Raw genomic sequence first — 22,129 nt, 5'->3', positions numbered from 1 at the left:
AGACAGAGTCTCATTCTGTTGCCCAGGCTGCAGCACAGTAGCGCGATCTTGGCTTACTGCAACCTCTGCCTCCTGGGTTCAAGCGATTCTTCTGCCTCAGCCTCCTGAGTAGCTGGGACTACAGGCACGCGCCACCACACCCAGCTAATTTTTGTATTTTCAGTAGAGACAGGGTTTCACCATATTGGCCAGGCTGGTCTTGAACTCCTGACCTTGTGATCCTCCCGCCTCGGCCTCCCAAAGTGCTAGGATTACAGGTGTGAGCCACCATGCCTGGCCAGAAACATTTTTTAACGAACTCACCAAATTTTATTTGTAGCTACAAAGCAACAACTAACTTGCTTACCTAATCATTTCAGCTTCTGGCTAACCTTCTTATCTCTTTTACATTAAAGCCCCCTTTGGAATTAGAGCTTTTAATACCTAGGCATCTTGAGTTTCCTGTTTGGGTACCAGGTGAGCATTTGATGAGTTAATTCCACTGAACTCAAAACATCAGTATTTCATAAATAAAGTATAATAAAATAAAAATTGAGATGTCTGAATATTAATATAACCCAGTACCTGCCTGCTGTTTTGTTTGGTTGGATTTTTGAGAACTCATCTTTATTTTATTTTTTCAGATGGAGTCTCGCTCTGTCTCCCAGGCTGCAATGCAATGGCGTGATCTTGGTTCACTGCAACCTCCGCCTCCCAGGTTCAAGTGATTCCCCCACCTCAGCCTCCTGAGTAGCTGGGATTACTGGCACCCGCCATCATGCCCGGGTAATTTTTTTTTGTATTTTTGTAGAGATGGGATTTCACCATGTTGGCCAGGCTGATCTTGAACTTCTGACCTCAGGTGATGCCCCTGCCTCGGCCTCCCAAAGTGCTGGGATTACAGGCATGAGCCATGGCGCCTGGCCAAGAACTCATCTATCTTTAATCATTAACCAGGTTTGGGCACATTCAGAATTAATTTCTCAAGGGTGAAGGAAAGGATTCGGATTTCAGCATGTGAACCTATTTGATAGGCAAAATTCAATCTTCGAAAGCTCTTGGTATTGACTGTGTTATAAATATAAAAAATACCGCCTGGTCAGCAGCCCTAATCTTAAGGAACATTATGACAGGAAAAGTAGTAGTCTCTGGAGGCCAGCTGCAGAATTTGGAACCAGAAGCCTGGCATACATCATGCCGAAGGCATAGGCTATATTTGGTGACATGACTCAACCTAGCCAAATATAGGCAACAGATACAGAGTGACTCTGGGGATCTACACTACCAAATCCTACAACCTAGAAAAGATCCATACGTCAACTAGGCAATTCTATGCTAAGCATTTGCCAGTTGGAAGAACCAATATTTACCAACAGACTGACTGAGAATAGGTTGGGGGAGGAGGTGCTAAAAAGAACAGTATGTAGTATCACATCCTTTTAAGACACTAACTAAAGTAACCAAGTCAAAAAATAAAAGGAGAAAAGACTAGAGGAAATCTTCCTTTACATTAGCAGTATATATAAGTATTACTTTAATTAATTAGGTACAATAAGTTATTTTCTAAAGAATAATCCAGATATTACCACTACCGATAATTCAACAGGAAATAATAAAATAAATGCTGCCATTTCAAACACACAAACACCGAAAAGTACCAAATGTATCTGCAGCGCAATTCGATTTCACGCTATCTATAACCTTTTCTCTTCCAGTCATGACAACAGTGTTGACAACACGGTACAGGCCAAGGAAGGATAATAGGAAATAACTCTGCAAGGTTCTCCAAAACATACAGACAGTCCTATAAAATGACAAGTGGCATAAAAATTTTAAGGATCAACTTTTGATTGATTCACCCTATAAAAATGTGGATACTCCAAAGAAAAGCAGGGTGTTTGCAGAGCAGTCTTCAGTGAGCACCATTAAAAATTTCTAATATACACACAAATATACACACACATACATGTGTTGTTGTTGACTACCTAACTAGAAGTGCTGCTCCCGCCTCTGCTCCCGCCTCTGCTCCTGCTACTTTTGTTTAGCTCACACCTAAGTGAATCAAAACTATAGTGTCATAAGTAATATTTTAAAGGAGGTAGTCCTCCTAGCCCTGCACATCTTCTGTTTTTACAAACCCCACTTGAGGCTTGAAGCAAGATGGTGCTGTGGGGACCTGGACACTGGACAGCAAAGCTCAAGAAATGTGTAATAAATCCACTGGTTATGAATGCCAACTTTATACTTACACAAATGCAAAAGACATATCAATATGAACAAAACAGCATTCAATATGTTCTATAACTTAATGGTATAAATTTAATTTTTAATAATTTAGTCTATTGACACAAAAATAACTCCCCAAATCAAAATCAGTAAGCTTATTCTACCCCCTTATCTATCTGTGCTACAACCAACTCCAACAAAGACATTCCCATGCAAAATCACAAAGAAGGAACTGGCTGAAACTGTTATCAACTGAAGAGTCTTGTCCCCTCCCAAAGAGCCACTTAAAATTCACTAAACACACACAGAGTTTAGGCTAAACAAAACCCTTCTCTGCTACAGATTTGGCTTTCAGCTCAAAAGCCAGTGCTTACAAAAATCTTTGAATTAATGGCTTTCTTAACTCTCCACACTGCCATTTCGCTTCCCACATCAGGCACTCCAGCCATTCAGAACTGCTGGCCTGTAACTTCAACTTCTGGGTTACTCCCTCTACCTAGAATGCCCTCCTCTCTCTCTCTGCCCCTCAATGTCTTACCACTCAAGCCTCCACACTTTTGTCCAGGCAGTTCCCCTATTAGGCCTCACATCTTATGAGAAGCCTTCCCTGCCCTACATCATCCTTGCTGTGATTCAGATAACCCTCTGTACTCCTTTCAGTATTCGTCACACTTATTACACTGCATTTACATTACTTGTTTTAATCTCTTGCTGTAGGGCAATGAGATCTTTATGGATTTTGGGTCTGATATCCCAGAGCCTGGAGCAGAGAAAGGTGCTCAATAAACAGCTGTGGAAAACGAATGAAGCAAAGTCAGCAGCTGATGGTCTCTCTGCCATGGAAGATGCAGTGTAACGGGTAGAGTCAAGCTGTATCATCTTGTGACCTAGGTCAAATTATTTAGCTTTGTTGAACCTCAGGAAAACAGAGATAATTCCATCGACTTCACAAAGCTGTTGTGAGACAGTCTTGAGATAATGTTTTCAGAATGCCAAGAAAAGTTTCTCGATATGCAGTAGGTACTTAACCAAATTAATTCCTTTCCCTTCCCCAGTAATAAGCCAAAGATAACCAACAGTTTTCCACTTGTAAGAGAAAGGACAGGGAGGATTTCTTTTGGCCAAAAAGTTCCAAACTGGCACCTTGGAGAAGGGAGTGGCAAATCTATGGGATATTTCAGCTTCAGAGAAATGAGAATTTGCTAGTATCCTTGGTTAAAAACAGGGATATAAGTCTTCTCAGGAAGAGAGAAAAGAACAAAACCTAACCCCTTACTTTTATCAAAGCCAAACTGGCAAAGATACAAAAGAATTTTAATAAAAACTTCAAAAATTCAACCTAAATTTTTTCTTTTCAATAAAACCAGGAAAGATCTTCATTTTGAACCAAAACCCCAAATTTAATGTTTCAGTTGTGGTATGATGATTGTAATAGTGGCAAAATAAAATAACACTTATGTGTAAGATGGGTGAGGTCAATGGAGTATGTTTCTACAGATGGGAGGAAGGTTTCATATGAAGGAAGGACTGCTTTGACTACAACTCGGGGCAGGTGTGAAGCTGCAAGATCTAAAAGCATCTAAGAATTTCAGGCAGGAGGGGATGTCTAGAGAGAAACTAGTAAGAAGCTGACCCAATTAAGGAATTCAAAAGATTTCCTACTGCCAGTAAAGCTAACAACAAACCAGCAAGCAGGAAGGCTATTTTTATCCTTGCCAGAAGCCTTCTGACTCTAGATGCTACATTTAGAGGACAGAGCAACAAGATAACTTGCCTTAAGAGGATGTTATGATACCAGTGATTAATGGCAATTTTTTAAGCTCTAAAAAACTCAGCAAAACTAGGTGTAGTTTTTGTCCAAACTAAGCCAGCCAAAGTCAGTTGGAAAAAAAGGGTGAAAAAAATATAATGGAAAGAAAAGTGGAAAAACAGACCGAGTAGTAGAAAAAAATTAAAGCAATCCAGAAAAAAACCCAAGGCAGTAAATTAAAATTCTCCTACCTTGCAAAAAGTTTGATTAAAAGAAGCGCATGTTACAAGATACATATATTAAAAGAACCAATAAATAAACATAAAGAACTGGCCCCAAGGTGAAAATAAGTTTGACAAATGGCTCTCTGTACTGACATGAACATAAAAAAAACACCAAGATAAACTTATGAAGTCTCTAGGGACCACAAGCTAAGTCAGTGTAAATGACTGAGAACTTTAGAGATAAGAGAGAGAAGCCACAAGAAATCTAATTAGACTTTTCTCTGACTACAGAAACTAAAAAGAATTAAGACTGAGTTTCTTATTTATAACCATTATTTTATAAAATAGAATACTACTATACTGATAAAAAGCTGCCTTAAAACTGTTTACTGAAGTCCAAACCCCAAAAAGCAATCTGTAAAGTCACTAGTTCGCTTTCTGCATACAGAACTATCATTAACTCTAGTCACTTACTTAACAGGAATTCTGACAACTTTTCTGAACCTTAATGAAGAATGGACTTGCATTTTATATTTGATACAAGAATTTTACCTTTTGTTATTTTTCAGAAGGCCCACTACCTATTTTCTCCTATCAATACTCACTCAGCGTTCTTACTTTTCCTCTTATTAATCTTCTAAATTAAATAATAAACAGGATATTCAAAGATGTCTGGTAATTATTTGGAAAACAAGCTGCATGTAGCCAGGAACCTTTGCTTTTAGTTAGTCCCTGATATATCCCAACAACCATAGTGCCTGGTGCACAGTAGATGCCTGATGTATATTTGTTATATGAATGACCTCAGACAGCTTTTTTTGACTTTACGTATACATCCAAAGTGGTGCAAAAGTGGGGGTGGGAAGGGAAGAAGTGTCTCTGAATCACATGAAGAACACACATGCTTAAGTCCCATGGCAAATCTGGTGAATCAGAATCAGGGAAGAGAACAAGTCAACTTGGAAAAGTTTCCACTCCCAAAAAGGTGCACTTCAGTATGAAACCAGCCAAATGTGAGGTCTGAATCTTTCATAGATTATGATAACATACAGATTTTAAAATTTTGTACAATCTCCTAAATTGAAATTAAGAAATCTTGGCCAGGCATGATGGCTCATGTCTGTAATCCCAGCACTTTGGGAGGCCAAGGTGGGTGAATTGCTTGAGCCCAGGAGTTTGAGACCAGCCTAGGCAACATGGCAAAGCCCCATTTCTGCAAAAAATACAAAAATTATCCAGGTGCTGGCAGGCACCTGTAGTACCAGCTACTTGGGAGGCTGAAGTGGGAGAAGCATTTGAGCCAGGAGGTGGAGGCTGCAGTGAGCCAAGATTGTGCCACTGCACTCCAGGATGGACAACAGAGCTAGACCCTGTCTCAAAAAAGAAAGAAAGAAAGAAAAAGAGGAAAAAAAAAATTGAATGCCTACCCTCTGTCAAAGCATACTAGACAAAAATGTTTACGTTTTCTTATGTTTGTTTCCTTCTCAGAGGCTACACAATAAATACTCAGGCCATTGAACCAGGAGCCAGAAGCTGTGTGTTCCTCCTGTATTGACCCTTGGAGGTACCAGGAATCTGAGTGACTTTACAGAAGCTGTTGCATCTCTGGGATCTCCAATTTTTTTCAACTATAAAATGAAGACCACAAAACTCACATAAAAGTTTACTATAAGGATCTGGGTAAGAAATCATTCTCAGAAGGGTCACTGAATAAAAGAGAAATGGTATCAGAAGTAAGCAGCCTTTCACTTGATACTGGTTGTTAACGCTGCTTCCCATACAGAAGGTCCAAGTCTACCTTGAAAAGGAAAAACGCAGCCCAGCATCAAAACTATCCTTCAACCCACCTGACACATCGAATATGTTCAAATATTTGTGCAGGTGGAGTATAAGCAGAAGCTAAAATATAAGACTATTCCAAACCACGTGGCTTAAAGAGGCTTTAGGAGCACCTGCTTTCCCTGCCTAACAAGAGCTGCCATGTTATACTACGTGAAGCGCACCCATCACGTCAGATGGCTCCCTCTACCCCCGGCATCATGGAGGATAGAGCCTCAGCAGCCCATATTCTTAACCCTGCCACAAAGGAATAAAGATGGCTTCAGATGTCAGGAAGCTTCAAAATGCTACTTGGTGGAGAGGACAATCTGGGAGAGGGTAAGTAGCCTCCTCACTCCTCCCTGTCCTCCTCCTCCTCACCAATTCCTCTGTTAAATTCCTTTTTTATGTTATGTTCTTTTTTGTAAAGAGGAGCATTCTAATGGCAGGAGTACAAAGCAGAAAAATTAGGGAAGTTCTCTAGAGCAGTATTTCATAATCTGTTATAACAACTATTAAAATCTACTTTGATCAAAATATTTCAGAGAGGCTTTCCTCCATAATAATAACTGAAGACTCCTACCCCTACCTCTACCCTAATGAATGCTACAAGTAAAACAGAACAACAACAAAAATCTTAATATCAGAAGGCTACTATGAATTCAGCAACACCTTTAAATGTATTTTAATTGCATTACATCAGCATCCACATGCTTTTGGAAGATAATCATGCATACATAAGTGACATCTATCATCTAACTGGAATGCCTGGTCACTAATGGGTTCACAGGCTCTATCAAATAATTCCCATGGCTGAAGAGGCACATGGTTCACAAATGGAGAACAAAAACATTTCATGAGGCCAAGTTTAAACAACTGTTTTCTAAACATAATATTTTTAGGTCTATCTCAAAAAGAAAAGATGTAGTTTAGACCCAAAGCCTTCACACAACCAACTAAATCTGATTTCTGATTATATCCCTTACACAAACTACTCCATATGAAATACTGCCACACCCAGACTCACATGATATTCATGGGCTACTTTCAGTCATTACACCATAAAAACCTTCAGTTTTAAAATGTAAAACTGTACCTTCAGTTTTGTAATGTAAGACTGAATTGCTGATGGTAAGGTAAAGATCATTAAGTTCAACCCCTCCGTTTACAGGTGAGGAAATTGAGGTCTAGAGAGAAGTGAGCAACCTAAGGCACTACTAGTGGCCAAACCAGGTTTGAATACAACCCTAAACACTTCTCCTTTTATTTCGTAACATTTGGAAAAGTCTGTTATATGCTAACAACTTCGGATCCTTACAATAAAGAAATCAGGCAGCTGGTTTAAATACCTCTATTTAGTCAACCATGCCAGACATTTATTATTTGGAATATTATAGCCGGCAGAAGTTAGATTTTTAAAAAGTTATTTATATTTCAATTAATCACGGCTGCTCTTCAGAATTAAGACTTGCTCTTTATCGTTGGTTTCTCAGGGCACTAAAAGGGAACCCTAATTGGTTGATTCCTCCTTCTCTTTTCCAATATACAGCAACTGGCATCAGCCCAACTGGATTCCAAAGAGATTATGGAACTGCTTTCCCTTCAGAGTTCCACTAATGTTCTTAATTGACTGGTTACCAGGTAATACCCAGAATAAAACAAAGCCTTGCTTTTAGAACTGAGTGCACTGGTGTAGGACTGAATTTAGAATCAGTGAGTTAGACAAAATAATGAAGCCCAGAGGCAGTCTGACCATCTCAATGTCTGATTCAAAAAGTAGTAACTAGTTTAAACCTTCTTAAAAAGTATTCCTTTTACAAATTGTATGACTAATTGTACAGGGCTAGCAAGAACAATTTCAGAGTTTTCTCTCCCCCCCTTTTTAGTTTTGGTAGTGAGGATAATGGGAATGTGAGGGGGAAAACAAGAAATTCACAATTCAGGCACATACAGCTGATAAATGAATCAACTGCATACAATATTCAGGTAGAAAGTCCATGCAGGAGTTTTGGGAAGTAATAATTCTGTGGCACAATTGTGAACTGTTCCCTCCTTCCTGTTGCTAAACTAAATGCAGAGAATCTTGGATATTTTTATGACAACTATGAATCAGGCAGCATTTCTTCCCCTCCCCCAAAGTCAGCAAATAACATAGTCATGGATTATATAACAGGATCAAGGAAAGCCTTAAGACCTTCATAGAAAACGAAGGGCTTTTTTATTAAGCAGATATTTGGGCTGTTTTTGTAGCTGTCAGGAAATGAGACAGCAAGAGTCACCTCTACAGAATTTTACTATAGAAGGAAAACATAGAAAAACAAAGTGACATTATTAAAGGTGCACAATACACTCTATTAATTGAGATGTGGCACATGAATGGCATGGATCACCATAAATGTTGTGGGCCCCCTTCTCTTTTTTACAGTAGGAAGGTCCCTAATATTTATCATTGACAAACTGTGGACAAAGTCTGATAATCTTACTACTTAATTGTCATTCTGATTTCATTTCTGAGTGGAGATTACTATTTTTGCCTGTCCAGATGGTAAAACATAAGCTTAAATTGTACACAAAACTTAACATGACAAAGTAAAACATTAAAGAAAAGTACTTGTTAATTTGTTACCTGATTGTTGCTTGTTTTCTGATTTATCTCTAAGTTTTTAACTACCACACGTAGTTAAATCCCTGCCCTGAATGGATGTCAAACAATATTAAGTCATAATAACCATAGAATAAGAGAGCTTTACTACAACTGAAAAGAAAAAATAATGTTAATGGGTTAAAAAATCTTTTAAATGTGTGTTTAACCTTCTAATAACATAAAAAGTTTACTATAATACTTCCCCCACCCACCCACCGTTACCCTCACCTCTCACTCAGGTAACAAAGAATAAAACGATAACCAATTGTCATGGCCTCAAGATAGGATTCCTTATGTTCAATGTTCAGGATTAAGATAAAGGGGCTGCTTAAGTAATTACGGACCCACATCATGAATGACATAAGACAAACTCCCCCTTTGTGGCAACTGCTTATTTGATTTTCAGACCAAATAAAAACAAGGGTTAAATATTCAGTTACAAACGTGTAGCAGGTAGAGGGCAGAGGATCACTATTTTCGATGGACTAGTATGTGTTATGTAAGTAAACGGGGCAGATGAGGATCTGGCCCACACACAAGATGCATTTAGTTTGAACCGAGTTGATTTCCATTCAGAGGCTAGAGCGAGGAAGACTTCAGTCCGATCCTATGACCACGTCGGCATTCACATACATCACATGATTTTCTTTCCTAGGCATTTCCCCTTCCCCTCCCCCGCTTATAAAAACCCAAAAGACAAAAACAACAGCAACCCCAAATCCGAAAGGGGGTAATCACACTGCTCAAAATCCACATCTTTGTAAGCTCAACCTACACAGTCCAGTGAGGAATCCAACAAATCCGGATCAAAAGTAAAACAGAAAGCAGGCAGTTGTTCAAAATTAAGAATAGACCCTTCACTTTTCATACAAAAAAATCATGCCACACAACTTCGCCCTCTTCTTCCTCACAATAGAAGTTACCTCAACACAGAAGCCCAGGTCCCATCCTACAGCACAGCTAAGCCAAGGCAAGAGAAAGACTGTTTAGGATGTTCCATTTCCACAGTCAAGAGAGGGAGAGTACAGGAGGAGAGGAAACACACTTCATTCCTATATAGCCACACACGCAATTAATTGTAGCCCAGTGTAAATTATACTCTTTGCTATTTAACGTCCTACATTACTATGAGGCTTTGAGAAGTAAGGCAACTTTTTAATTCTTAGGAGACTTAAGTCACTCCCCTGTTACGCTACTTTGAATTACTTGGTATCATCCAAACCGAGCGAGAAAGAGCCAGCCAGGTTCAGGAAAGCTTCAGCCAGACACGCAGGCAGCTGCCGGCCAACTCTGAATCCTAAAGACTTAATGATATTTAAAGATCCCTCGATTCGCCAGACACATTTGGTACCACATACTAATAATTTACTTGGAAGGAGAAATTTGATTATAAATCCAAGTAAAATTAACCGGTTTGCATTATCCATTTCTTCATTTCTTTGAGATGGAGTTTCACTCTTGTCGCCCAGGCTGGAGTGCAATGGCTTGATCTTGGCTCACTGCAACCTTCGCCTGCCAGGTTCAAGCGGTTCTCCTGCCTCAGCCTCCCAAATAGCTAGGATTACAGGCGCCTGCCACTGCGCCCAGCTAATTTTTACATTTTTAGTAGAGACGGGCTTCACCACGTTGGCCAGGCTGGTCTTGAACTCCTGACCTCAGGTGATCCACCTGCTTTGGCCTCCCAAAGCCCTGGGATTACAGGTGTAAGCCACCATGCCTGGCCTATCCATTTCTTCCTTATGGTACTTTGAATCATGCCCCATTAAATGTCCCTTAAAGGAAAATGTCCATCTAATCCTTTAAAAAAGTTGGAGGTTAGGGTACCAGTAATCTGTTCTTATTTTGCCATAGGCAAACCAATTTAAATAGAAAAAGGTTAAATACTGTAAGAAATTATAGACCCTCCCCACCATTCCTACCTGAAATAAATCATTCTAATATTAAAGCAACAGAACCTATTTTAGTAGGACTTCCTTTTGTTTTGAAAAAATTGTACTTATTCCCAAATTACTTCAAATTTATAACCTATGAAATAAATAAGTGACAACATTTAGCAACTCTCATAGCAGGTTTCTAGAGCTATTTCAGCCTGCATCAAGTCAGTATCTGTATAAAATACTTGTTCTAATGTCTCTGTACCAGGGTACAACATGTGTTCTCTAAGTCAACTAAGTGACTGCAATTTGGAATATAGGAATATTAGTAAAATGGTGTATCAAAAGAAAAGTTAAGGTTTCCTATTATTTATTACATATTTTTAAGTAGCACTAAATTAATTCTACCCCAACTGTAAAGATACAGAATTTAAATAATCCCAACAGCCACTCTCTTACAATGATATAAAAAAAAAAACTTTTATAAAACTGATGAAACAAGCTTTGTGTACTAAACTTTCAACTTGAGTTTCATGATCTTCTTCTAGAAAGGCTATTATAAATTCTTTTGCTTAGCAACAAAGAAAAGAAGCACAGATGGAATCATCACTTGCCCACTCATTTAAGCATTTGTTTCAAACAAATTTACAGCAATGAAAAATAGTCAGCGAAGGGTCTCTAAATTTAACATGTAGATAAAGCAAGAAAAATATGAAAGTGTTTTAAAATGCAAGGTCACACCACCTTTGGCAGTCAGGAATTAAATACATAGCATTTCTGGAGCAGATCCACAGCTCTTAAAGCAATGCATGAAACACATGAGGCAGTGATGTATAACATGCTTCCACTACTTACTCTACATATGCAATAGGTTTCCTGGGCACCATGGGGATATGTAAAAGACTGGCACTTTAAACAACTTGCATTTCTGAATGCAATCATTATTGCTTACATTCAAATGAAGTACTTGAAATGTCTGAAACTCAGAGGAATTGCAGTGGATATGTTGAGCCTTCCCTTTCAAAAACGGAAAGCAAGATACATTCTACAACAATATGAAGAGAAAAAGACTCCATTTTCACACTATTCAAAGGAATAATATGATATCTGAGTCATAATTTAATATCTGAAGAACAACTATAATGTTTTGACAGTCTGTAGATTGCCTTTGTTCTCTCAATAATTTTGCTGTCTCATTTTGGCTTTCTAGTGAAATGAAGCAAATTGAATATTATGTTGTTTTCATATATTGGATATAAAATACTCAACCACTATCATGAAACTGTGGATTGTTATATTCTGTGTGACATCTGATAATTTTTAAGCACTATTTTTGTCTCTTTATTCCCTTCACACACAGAAAAGAAAAAAGGCTCCCTAATTTTCAGAGTTCTCTCTATACACTGAATGTAACACTGCCTCATGAATCTTTATTTCACTATATCCAACCTGTGCTTCAGAAGGCTGAAAACAGATGTACTCGCATGTGGTTTTAATCTGTTTCATGCTGCTCCATTTCTAAGTAACAAGTACCAATTTCACAAGCGAGAAAAAACATGAATAACAATAAGATACAATATTCCCCAAATAATCATCTAGGCATCTACAGTAGTAAAAAGTTTTGCTGTCCAGGTGAAGAAAAAAACTTGATAAGCCTAATAATATTGTAGCAATGCACAAGCTGCCACCTGGGGGATCAAAATTCAAAATCAGCCTGTAGCTCAGGCTCTAGGCTTATGAGACTGGGTGTGCAGTAAAGAAAATGAATTCGGTCTCTAGGGAAGAGAATTGTCACTGGTGTTGGTTATGGAGAAGGCAATACACAATTTCGTGGATAAAAATAACATCCAGACTTGCCAGCTGACCAGAGAAAGGACAGGGAGATAAGGAATGAGGAGAACCGTTTCCCCCAGCACAAAGAGCTAAATCCCTGTACATAGAAAAAATCGTAGTAGCCTCAAAATTCTTAGAAAAGCAATTAAAAATAAATTATAAGAAAACCTAATTGAATTATGAAAGCTAGGTACTCCTTTGAACATTTGTTTAAAAAAACGTAAGTTTTCCAACAAAGCAGTTGGAATCAATAACACATTCATAAAGAAATTCAAAAGCTGTACTTGAAGGTTCCTAGGCCTGTTAAGCATTTTGTTGATAGTAAAAATAAAATTTTTTAACTCCATTACAGCAAGGGAGATTTTTTGTTCCCAAATGAAAAATACAAATTAAATTTTCTAGCTCTTTTGAAAATTTAAGTTAATAATAGCCACACCAATAGATTCAACTTGTAGTTCCCGTAGCAATTTTAGGCATTATTATTTAAACATACACACACAAACTGCATACCTACGAGGAACTAGAAATGAAAGAGAAAAACAAATGAGGTCATTCATAATTTATGAAATTATTTTTAAGATTATTAAAGTTGTCTTTGAATTGTGAAGTCTTTAAAACAATCAAATCTTTTTTTTTTTTTTCTGAGAGGTATATTGTTCTTTACTAATCTCAGAATTAATACGAATTTTCTTTTCTTTTCTTTTCTTTTGGGGGGGCGGTGACAGAGTCTCTCTCTTCTGTCACCCAGGTTGGAGTGCAGTGGCCCGATCTCGACTCATTGCAACCTCTGCCTGCCAGATTCAAGCAATTCTCCTGCCTCAGCCTCTGGAGTAGCTGGGACTACAAGTGCACACCACTACACCCGGATAATTTTTCTATTTTTAGTAGAGATGGGGTTTTGCCATATTGGCCAGGCTGGTCTCGAACTCCTAATCTCAGGTGATCCACCTACCTCAGCCTCCCAAAGTGCTAGGGTTACAGGTATACGCTACCACACCTGGCTAATGTCAATTTTCTATTTTCTGTTTCTAAGGAAGCAGACCACTGGAAAAGTATTTTATTTATTTTCAAAATGAATTGGTAGGTGTTAGACACCTATTTCAAAATGATAATTTTGTTATTCAAATTTTATTTTTATTACCTTTAAACAAAATTTCACAATAGAATGAACCACTGTTAAAATCAAGCATAGTATTCCTAAAATAGCTATCTAAATCAGAAGGTAGTTCGACAAGAAATGAAATGCTGCCCTGAGCAAAAACAATGTCTTGGCAGTGATAGGCTATGGTGATACAAAGGTCGTGATCTTGTTTGAAAAAGAAAACAAGCATAACTATAATCTGGCATTTTAGATCCATGCACTCATCTGTGAATTCTTCACTGCTCTTTGTAGGAAAAAACACACAAGGTTCCTGTAATATACTCAAGTCAGACTGGCACCTAAACTTAAACTGAAGCTGGCTTTTTTGATGAGCATGAAAGCGGACTTAGATGTTTAGTAATAATACATGTAATTTCTTTAGTGTCTTCTATGAACTAGGCAATATGCTGAAATCTGTAGCTGCATCATATCATGTCATCCTCACAGCCACCAGAGACTGTAGTGACAGAGTGGCAGTTTAACCAGATCTGATTCCAAAACCCACTGTCTTTCTATTCCGTCATGCTGCAGTCTATAAATCACTATTTTACAAAATCTGTATGTTCCCAGATTAGATCAATCAGACTTAATTTATTCTGTCATCAGACCTAACTTTTGATTATCCCTATAATATCAGCTTAAAGAAACTTAACTTAGTAAAAATTGGTAAGGAGAACTTAAAAAGAGAATATAGAATAAAGGCAGAACTTTAAACAATTACCCGTTGAGCAAACTAGAAGAAAAAAATCTGATAGAGATGTCCTGGCTAAAACTGATGGCCAAGGAAATTCTATTGTCAATCGTATCAGAATACCGTGTGCTGGCCGGGCACAGTGGCTCACACCTGTAATCCCAGCACTTTGAGAGGCCAAGGCGGGTGGATCACCTGAAGTTAGGAGTTCAAGACCAGCCCAACCAACAAGGTGAAACTCCATCTCTACTAAAAATACAAAAATTAGCCAGGCGTGGTGGCAGGCGCCTGTAGTCCCAGCTACTCAGGAGGCTGAGACAGGAGAATTGCTTAAACCCAGGAGGCAGAGGTTGCAGTGAGCTGACATCGCGCCACTGCACAACAGACCAAGACTCTGTCTCAAAAAATAAAATAAAATAAAATAATAATAATAATAATGTATGCCAACTCTTTTATCTAACCTAAGTATTAGTTAGAGGCTTGCTTCTTAAAATGTCACATAACAAGTTGTTTCTATCCACTGCTGTTTGTAGCCTATGTTTTCTGTGATAAAAAACATAGGCACTTAGAAAATGATTTCTAATTACTTATTATCTGTAGTACCTAGTGTATGGGAAGCTCTTTTAAAATTTGCTGAAAGAATTAAACACATTAAGAATATACAAATGTTCTTTAACCACTTTTTCCATATTTTTTTTTTTTTTTTGAGACAGGGTCTTGAAGAGCAGGAACACAGCTCACTGCAGCCTCAACCTTCCCGGCCCAAGTGATCCTCCTGCCTCAGCATCCCATGTAACTGGGAACATAGATGTGGGTTGCCACAACTGGCTAATTTTTTATTTTTATTTTTTTAATGTTTGTAGCGACCAGGTCTCACCATCTTGCCCAGGCTGGTCTTGAACTCCTGGGCTCCAGCCACCCTCCACCTTGGCCTCCCAAAGTGCTGGGATTACAAGTGTGAGCGACCACACCAGACCTTAACTTAAAAAAAAAAAAAAAATTACTTTATTATATAAAGACAGGGTCTCACCATGTTTTCTCCTTTTTCAAATTATTATATAGAGACAGGGTCCTGTCATGTTGCCCAGGCTGGTCTCGAACTCCTGGGCTCAAGTGATTCTCCCTCCTTTCCCTCCCAAAGTGCTATAGATTCACAGCAAGTTGGAAAAGTAGTACAGAGAAAGCCTCATGTACCCTTTATCCAGTGTTCTCAAAAGGTAACATTTTACATAACTATAATACAAAACCAGGAAATTGACATTGGTACAACCCACAGACCTTATTCATATTTTTCCTTTAGCTATTTTTTAAGAGTGTACAATTTTTCTGGTGCTAGAAATAGCACCTTAGACTCTCCGTTTTTCTGAAGAGAAAACAAAGGGTCCAAGAGGCTGAAGACTAGCCAAAGTCAGAGTGCTAAAAAGTAGCAAAAATAAAGCCAATTCTGAGTGAGAGATCATCTCTCCACAGCTATTTAGCATGCATCTGCACTAGAGTCATCCACCAGAATTCCATGAGAAATTCAGTAAAGACCTTCCAAATAATTCTTATTTCAAAGGTATCACATCAGATGGATGCCTACTTTTTACACATTATTTTATTTTCCCTCTCTCCAGACACCTAAAAGCTTTCCTCATTAAAAAAAATTGTCACCATTGGTCTACTGAAAAATACATAAAATGTTTTTCTGCATCAGTAACATGATAAGCCAAACTCAAAGGGAAACTAGGCTAAGCGGGTCACCAGTTGAAACAACAGGCTGCCTTGTCACCTTTGACCTCAGTGCAAAGTTCTATGTCTGGCACAAAGCAGTGTCATAAACATTGAATCACTGAATGAATGAATCAGCCAACAACTTAAGTGGGATGACCAAATAAACCAAACATTCTCAGTTTCTAAAAAAAACAAAACAAAAAAAAAATACCTGCTTTCTAATAAACTGATATTTTTATCCAGAAAAATGTTTTGTGAGATACTTTTCCCAACGTCAGAGGAAAGGCCCTTAGGAAATATCTAGTCTTGTAATTTTCATTCCTGGCTAGACGTTAGCATCACCTAAGATATTAAAAAAATACCATGCTAAGCCCGCACCCCACGTATGGAATGGGGTCCAGACATCCACATTTTATTTTTAAAGTACCCGAGGTAACTCTATGTCTTTACAAAGATGAAGAAATGGAGGCCTAGTCAAACAGAATGTCTTATTCAAGGTAACACAACTTGTCAGTAACATGAGACCAGAATCCATGTAGAAATAGTACTTTTTTTAACATAATACATAGAAAAACATTCTGAGAACTATGAAACTTCATTTTAACTTTGAAACTATTGGTTATTTTTTAAAATATGAAACTAGGCAAAAATTCTACCAACATGTGAACTCTTCCTGGGATATAATCACTGTCATAAGTAGGTAGACATAAACAATTGAGGCACTGAGAAGTTATTGCCTGAGATATTAAAAAAATAATAATAATAAGGGATGTGGTTGGTATCTTTGAGCTAATTGCCCATTCTTGGCAATTAGTATGAACGTAGTACTCTTAACTGGTATCACGATGGCTCCACTGTAGAGGTTCATCAAATATGTTGGATATTTTAACAAAAAGAGGTATATGTGTAAAATTGATAGAACTTACTGCATACAAAGTGACTCCATAATACTTGCCATACTGTGTATCAGATTAAATAGTTAATACACATTTAAAGCTATTGTCTAAAATCAATTGGGTATATTTCTAAACTTACCTTTAATGGTATCATTTTCAGCTCTCATTATGTCAATGAGTGAACTCTCCAGTGAGTGCATGTCGAATGTCCTGGGGCGATCCTGTAGACACAAACAGCCACAAACCACTTTTTAAAATAGCATTTAAATATAAAACAGGACAGTAAGTTTCATTAGATGGGACACAGATCACAAAGTAGCAATTTTACTCTCTATATAAGGCACATTATAACTAAATGTTATTATTAACACCAAACATCAAAAACCACAAAAGTGCATGTACAGGGCTCAGCAAAGAGTGATTTGATTTCTAATAATAATTTCAACAAAAGCATCACGTCTATTCAGAAAGCCAAAACCATTAAAACTATTTTCTGTATTAGTTAAGAACACTACATAAATGTAAAAAGAAAAAAAAAATCATTATTCTTTCCCATCACTTAAGATTGCAAAAACGTGGCAAAGCTTTCCAAACTTGTCCCATTAGTTATCTGCTAGACTGGTACCTATATGTGCCGTTCAAAATAGCTATATTTTCTTATAAGGCAAGGTTTAAAAACAGTCATCAAATGATTGTAAGACTACTAAATGGTAAAGTATACAAAAACAAATGAGAGAAATCTTTTTTTTTTTTTTTTTTTTTTTTTTTGAGACAGAGTTTCACGCTGTTCTGGGCTGGAGTATTGTGGTGTAATCTCAGCTCACTACAACCTCTGCCTCCCAGGTTCAAGTGATTCTTGTGCCTCAGCCTCCAGAGCAGCTGGGATTACCGGCACCCGCCATCATGCCCAGCTAATTTTTTGTATTTTTAGTAGAAATGGGGTTTCATCATGTTGTCCAGGCTGGTCTTGAACTCCTGACCTCAAGGGATCCACCTGCCTCAGCCTCCCAAAGTGCTAGGATTACAGGCATGAGCCACTGGATCCAGCCAAGATAAATTATATACTTATTTTATGAAAATAAAAATATTGATTTATCCATCTCTATGTATTATCAAAGTTGTTCTTGACTATTAATGATTTGCTTTCTCTGAAGATTTGTTTTTAAAACTAATAATGTATATAGAAAGTTGAAAAAAAACCTCCTTCCTTCCAAAAAACATGTAAAAAAAATTTTTGGTAGACTCTCCCTTCCCCCAACATAAAAATAAATCTGGAATAATGAAGCACAGAAGCTGCTCTCATTACTGTCACGAGGCTTTCTCTAAGGAGAAGGATGAGAATAGCAATAGAGAACTGCTGAAGCATGTTCTGTCCCTCCCTGCCCCCAATGCAACATGTTATTAGGTCCCCAAACAACCCAGTCATTACTTTTGGTAAATAAAGGATAAAAGGATCAGAGTTAGAATAAGAGTTAGAACCTAGATGAGAAAGCAAAACAAAACAAAACAAAATCTCAATTCTTATTTACTCTCAACTTGCAAAATTAGGCTTGATTTTGTTGCCATTAAAATTAAAAGGAAGGAAGAGTGTGGGGTACATTGCTGACCTAAACCCCTGGCTTAACCAAGTGCATTTCGAGAGTGGGAATGGAATCCTAAAATATACAACATCCCAAGTGCTCTGACATTCCTCAGGATGAAGAGTACTAGAGACAACTAAAATTAAGGTTTAGCTTGATAAATTAGAAGTAGGAGATGAAAACATTTTAAAATTAAACTGAGACGAAGCAATAATACATGTTCTGACCCACCTTAAGGATACTGTACATAAACACACAAAGGCCGCTGCAAGAATATTAAAGAAAAAGGGGATCCCAAAGGAATCTGCAAGGAGATTTCTAAAAGCTTCTATTCAATTATGTTTCCTTTTACATTACTATTTAAATTCAAAGCTTTGACTTTTCTTTAAAAAAAATCACCTCCTAATTGTATCCCCTTCATTTTTCTACTTTCCTAGCTAACTTCTAGAACCTCTAAGCTGACAGAGGATGTCCTCCACTTGAGAGCATTTTTATTCTTTTTGGATGGACCTAACATTTCTCCTCTGTGCTTTTATAACACATCTTACCCACAGGATTATTCTGCTTCCCTGAAATAGGGACCAATCCTCCTGATCCCATCTCATCATGCAGATATTCAGTAATGTGCACTGAGTGGTTTTATAATACAACTGCAATTTGAGGAGTCCAAGGACAGTATATTTAGGTAGAATCCAATATTACAGGTAAGAGACAGTATTTCAAGTTCTCCCCCAGGGGTTGGAAGGTTAGGGTGAGGATGAGGATGGGGAAGAGTGAACAGGTGCCTTACCATCTTATACTGCTCTAAACTGGTATGACTCCCTCCAGAACATCTTTGCCTCACCTCTTCCACCAGATTCTTTCCTCATTATCCTCATCTCCTGAAAAAGATCTATCTAACGAGAGGCAGGAGTACACATGGCCAGGATCAGACTAAGGGTTAGTATTCCCAAAAGAGAGAAGCTGTTCTGTGTTTACACTTCCTCATCTCAAGCACTAAATTAAATCAAAACCTGCATATTCTTTCAGAAGCCAAGTAGACTTGAGGCATAATTTGAGGTTTAGAAGTTAATATAAAATTACACTATCTCATTCTGTAGTTGCTGGATATGTTCTCTTTCAGCAATGAACCACACCTTTAAAAGGACCATCCATTTCCATCTCCAATACAAACCGGTCTTGGAGGCACTAATTCCTGGTGTCCGTTCACTGACTGTGAGCTTCCCAAGAACAGGAACTATGTCTCACATCAAATATTTCCAGTGTGCCTACCACAGCGGGGTGATGGTGTGCCAAGTCAGTCATGTCCTAAGCCCACGAGACTACCCAAAAGATCCTGAGGTGGCAGGAGCTTCCTGGCAGATGATCTCTGTTTAAAAATTATCATTTTCTATGTGTGTCATGCTGTAAAACAGGTTAAGAAGCACTGTCCTGTATTTCTGTATCACTCTGCCTCACATAGGTCTTGGCAGGTAGAAAGCACGCAAATGTTTGCTAAATCAATGAATGGATGTATTCCTTCATGTAATTTCTAAACATTTAAAATCTTTATTCTCTGCTACTTCCTTAAGATTTGTCTTTATATTTCCTCCTTTCCCTCTAAAGAGCTGTCTGTTTTCTTTTGGGGGAGGGGAGGAATTAAGTTTAGTGTTGTTTTTCATGCAACCAACAGAGTAAGCAACCTAATGAATTTCTGAAACATGCATTTTGTCAATCACTGAATGACAAGAGCACTGAAAAGAAGCAATTGATAAAAAATATAACACAGACTATTTTTGTTTGGTTTGCTTTATAAGAACTATTTCCAGTAAGTCAAGAAGCCTCCATTTTACCTGTAAGTTTTTGTTTTTGTTTTTTTACCTATAGGTTTGTTTTTTTTTTTTTTTTTTTTTGAGACAGAGTCTCGCTCTGTCGCCAGGCTGGAGTGCAGTGACATGATCTCGCTCACTGCAACCTCCGTCTCTCAGGTTCAAGCGATACTCCTGCCTCAGCCTCCTGAGTAGCTGGGACTAAAGGTGTGTGCCACCATGTTCAGGTAATTTCTATATTTTTTAGTAGAGATGGGGTTTCACTATGTTGGCCAGCATGGTCTTGATCTCTTCACCTCGTGATCCGCCTACCTTGGCCAAAGTGCTGGGATTGCAGGTGTAAGCCACTGCACCTGGCAACCTACAGGTTTTTTTTTTGTTGTTGTTGAGACAGAGTCTCGCTCTGCCGTCCAGGCTGGAGTGCAGTGGCCGGATCTCAGCTCACTGCAAGCTCCGCCTCCCGGGTTCACGCCATTCTCCTGCCTCAGCCTCCCGAGTAGCTGGGACTATAGGCTCCCGCCACCTCGCCCGGCTAGTTTTTTGTATTTTTAAAGTAGAGACGGGGTTTCACCATGTCAGCCAGGATGGTCTCCATCTCCTGACCTCGTGATCCGCCCGTCTCGGCCTCCCAAAGTGCTGGGATTTTTAAACGTCGTATTATGAATGGAATTTAGTAAACGATTCCACACCTTCCTCCCACTAGCCTGCCCCACGGGCACCCCAAGCATATTGCGGGAAACAAAGATTTTTGCTGACCTCTAACTGGTAAAGTACATTAAAACTAAAATCCTAAATTAAATTTTAAATTTTCAGTAATGTTTTATGAAATGAAAAAAAAAATTTATTCACCCTTTTTACATTAACTTTTAGTAATGATACTAATTTTTTCCTATAATTTGTTACAATACAGGGACGACAAGTAAATACAAATACATAAAGTTTGTTCAATTGGTACTGACTATTAGATGCAAGGTGTTTTGAGAAGGATTCTCAGACTCCACAGGGACTCAGAAGGAAACTGCCTCCACAGACTGCTACAAGGTAGAAGGTCCAACAGCACAAGTACTTCATTCTTGCTAAATCTAGTCTAATATGTATTCTTCCCCAGGACCCAAACTTATTAGCAAGTATAGCTACTATAAACATTTTGTTTATGACGCTTTGGTAATTCAAAGAGTGCAAAAGCCACATATTTTGTCAAGTAAGCATTCTGTTCTCAGAGCAGGTTTTAAGGTCATTCTTGATTTACTCCCTCACTGATCTTTTCTGTCCATTTTTAACATCTAATTTAAAAAATCCTAAAATGTGTCTGTACCATTAGGAAATAGGTAAGGGGGACACAGATAAATAAACCCAAAGTATAAGAACAGTACAAACAATGCTGGTTTTCCTACGCAACAATTAAAGAGTCAAATCAAAAGTGTAAGAGCGCTTTGATTTCCATATTTCATTCTTCGATTTTGCCTTTTTAAACTGTTAATTGGATCAAATATAACCACTGACCTATTTTCTAGGCTCCATTTCCCAAAGATTCCAAAGATTAAACTAACTGTAAAATAGAAACCTTGTTAGGTGATGCTCTTCTTGATTGAATTTGAGCTAATGACCAAAACATGAACATTAGCATAAATGAGTGGAATGGGCATTAGACACTAGGAAGCTTCAACTCTGCCTGTCGTATTATATGAGCTTGGGCACTTTCGTCCTTTAGACCTCTTCCCTGGTCCATAAAAGGAGTGGTTTGATTGGATCTCTAATGTCCCTGTCCTAATTCCAAAACACATTTGTATTCTAGCTTTTTGATATCCTAACATATCTTGCTCTTTCAAGATTTACAGTTTAAATTATGACAATTATGGCAGGAACCAAAAATAAGGATGAGAATTTATTAATCAAAGTCCATCACTTTTGTCCACAAAAACGCAAGGGTCAGTGATCAATTAGCAAGAAAA

General features: G+C 38.0%; 1 protein-coding gene across 3 annotated transcripts in view; it reads right to left on the bottom strand.

The window, feature by feature from the left end:
- Positions 1-22,129, bottom strand: part of CPEB4 (cytoplasmic polyadenylation element binding protein 4) — a 72,218-nt gene that overhangs the window by 32,814 nt on the left and 17,275 nt on the right. For all 3 annotated transcript variants that reach the window (XM_001098122.5, XM_015141429.3, XM_001097847.5), the window contains exon 2: positions 16,929-17,010. In XM_001098122.5, coding sequence (XP_001098122.2) covers positions 16,929-17,010 — 82 coding nt within the window. The remainder of the gene's footprint in view (positions 1-16,928; positions 17,011-22,129) is intronic.

The sequence above is a fragment of the Macaca mulatta genome, chromosome 6 (assembly GCF_049350105.2).
Source record: "Macaca mulatta isolate MMU2019108-1 chromosome 6, T2T-MMU8v2.0, whole genome shotgun sequence".
NCBI classification, from domain to species: domain Eukaryota; kingdom Metazoa; phylum Chordata; class Mammalia; order Primates; family Cercopithecidae; genus Macaca; species Macaca mulatta.
Note: the sequence above shows the minus strand (reverse complement) of the source record. Positions and strands in the feature narration are given on the sequence as shown.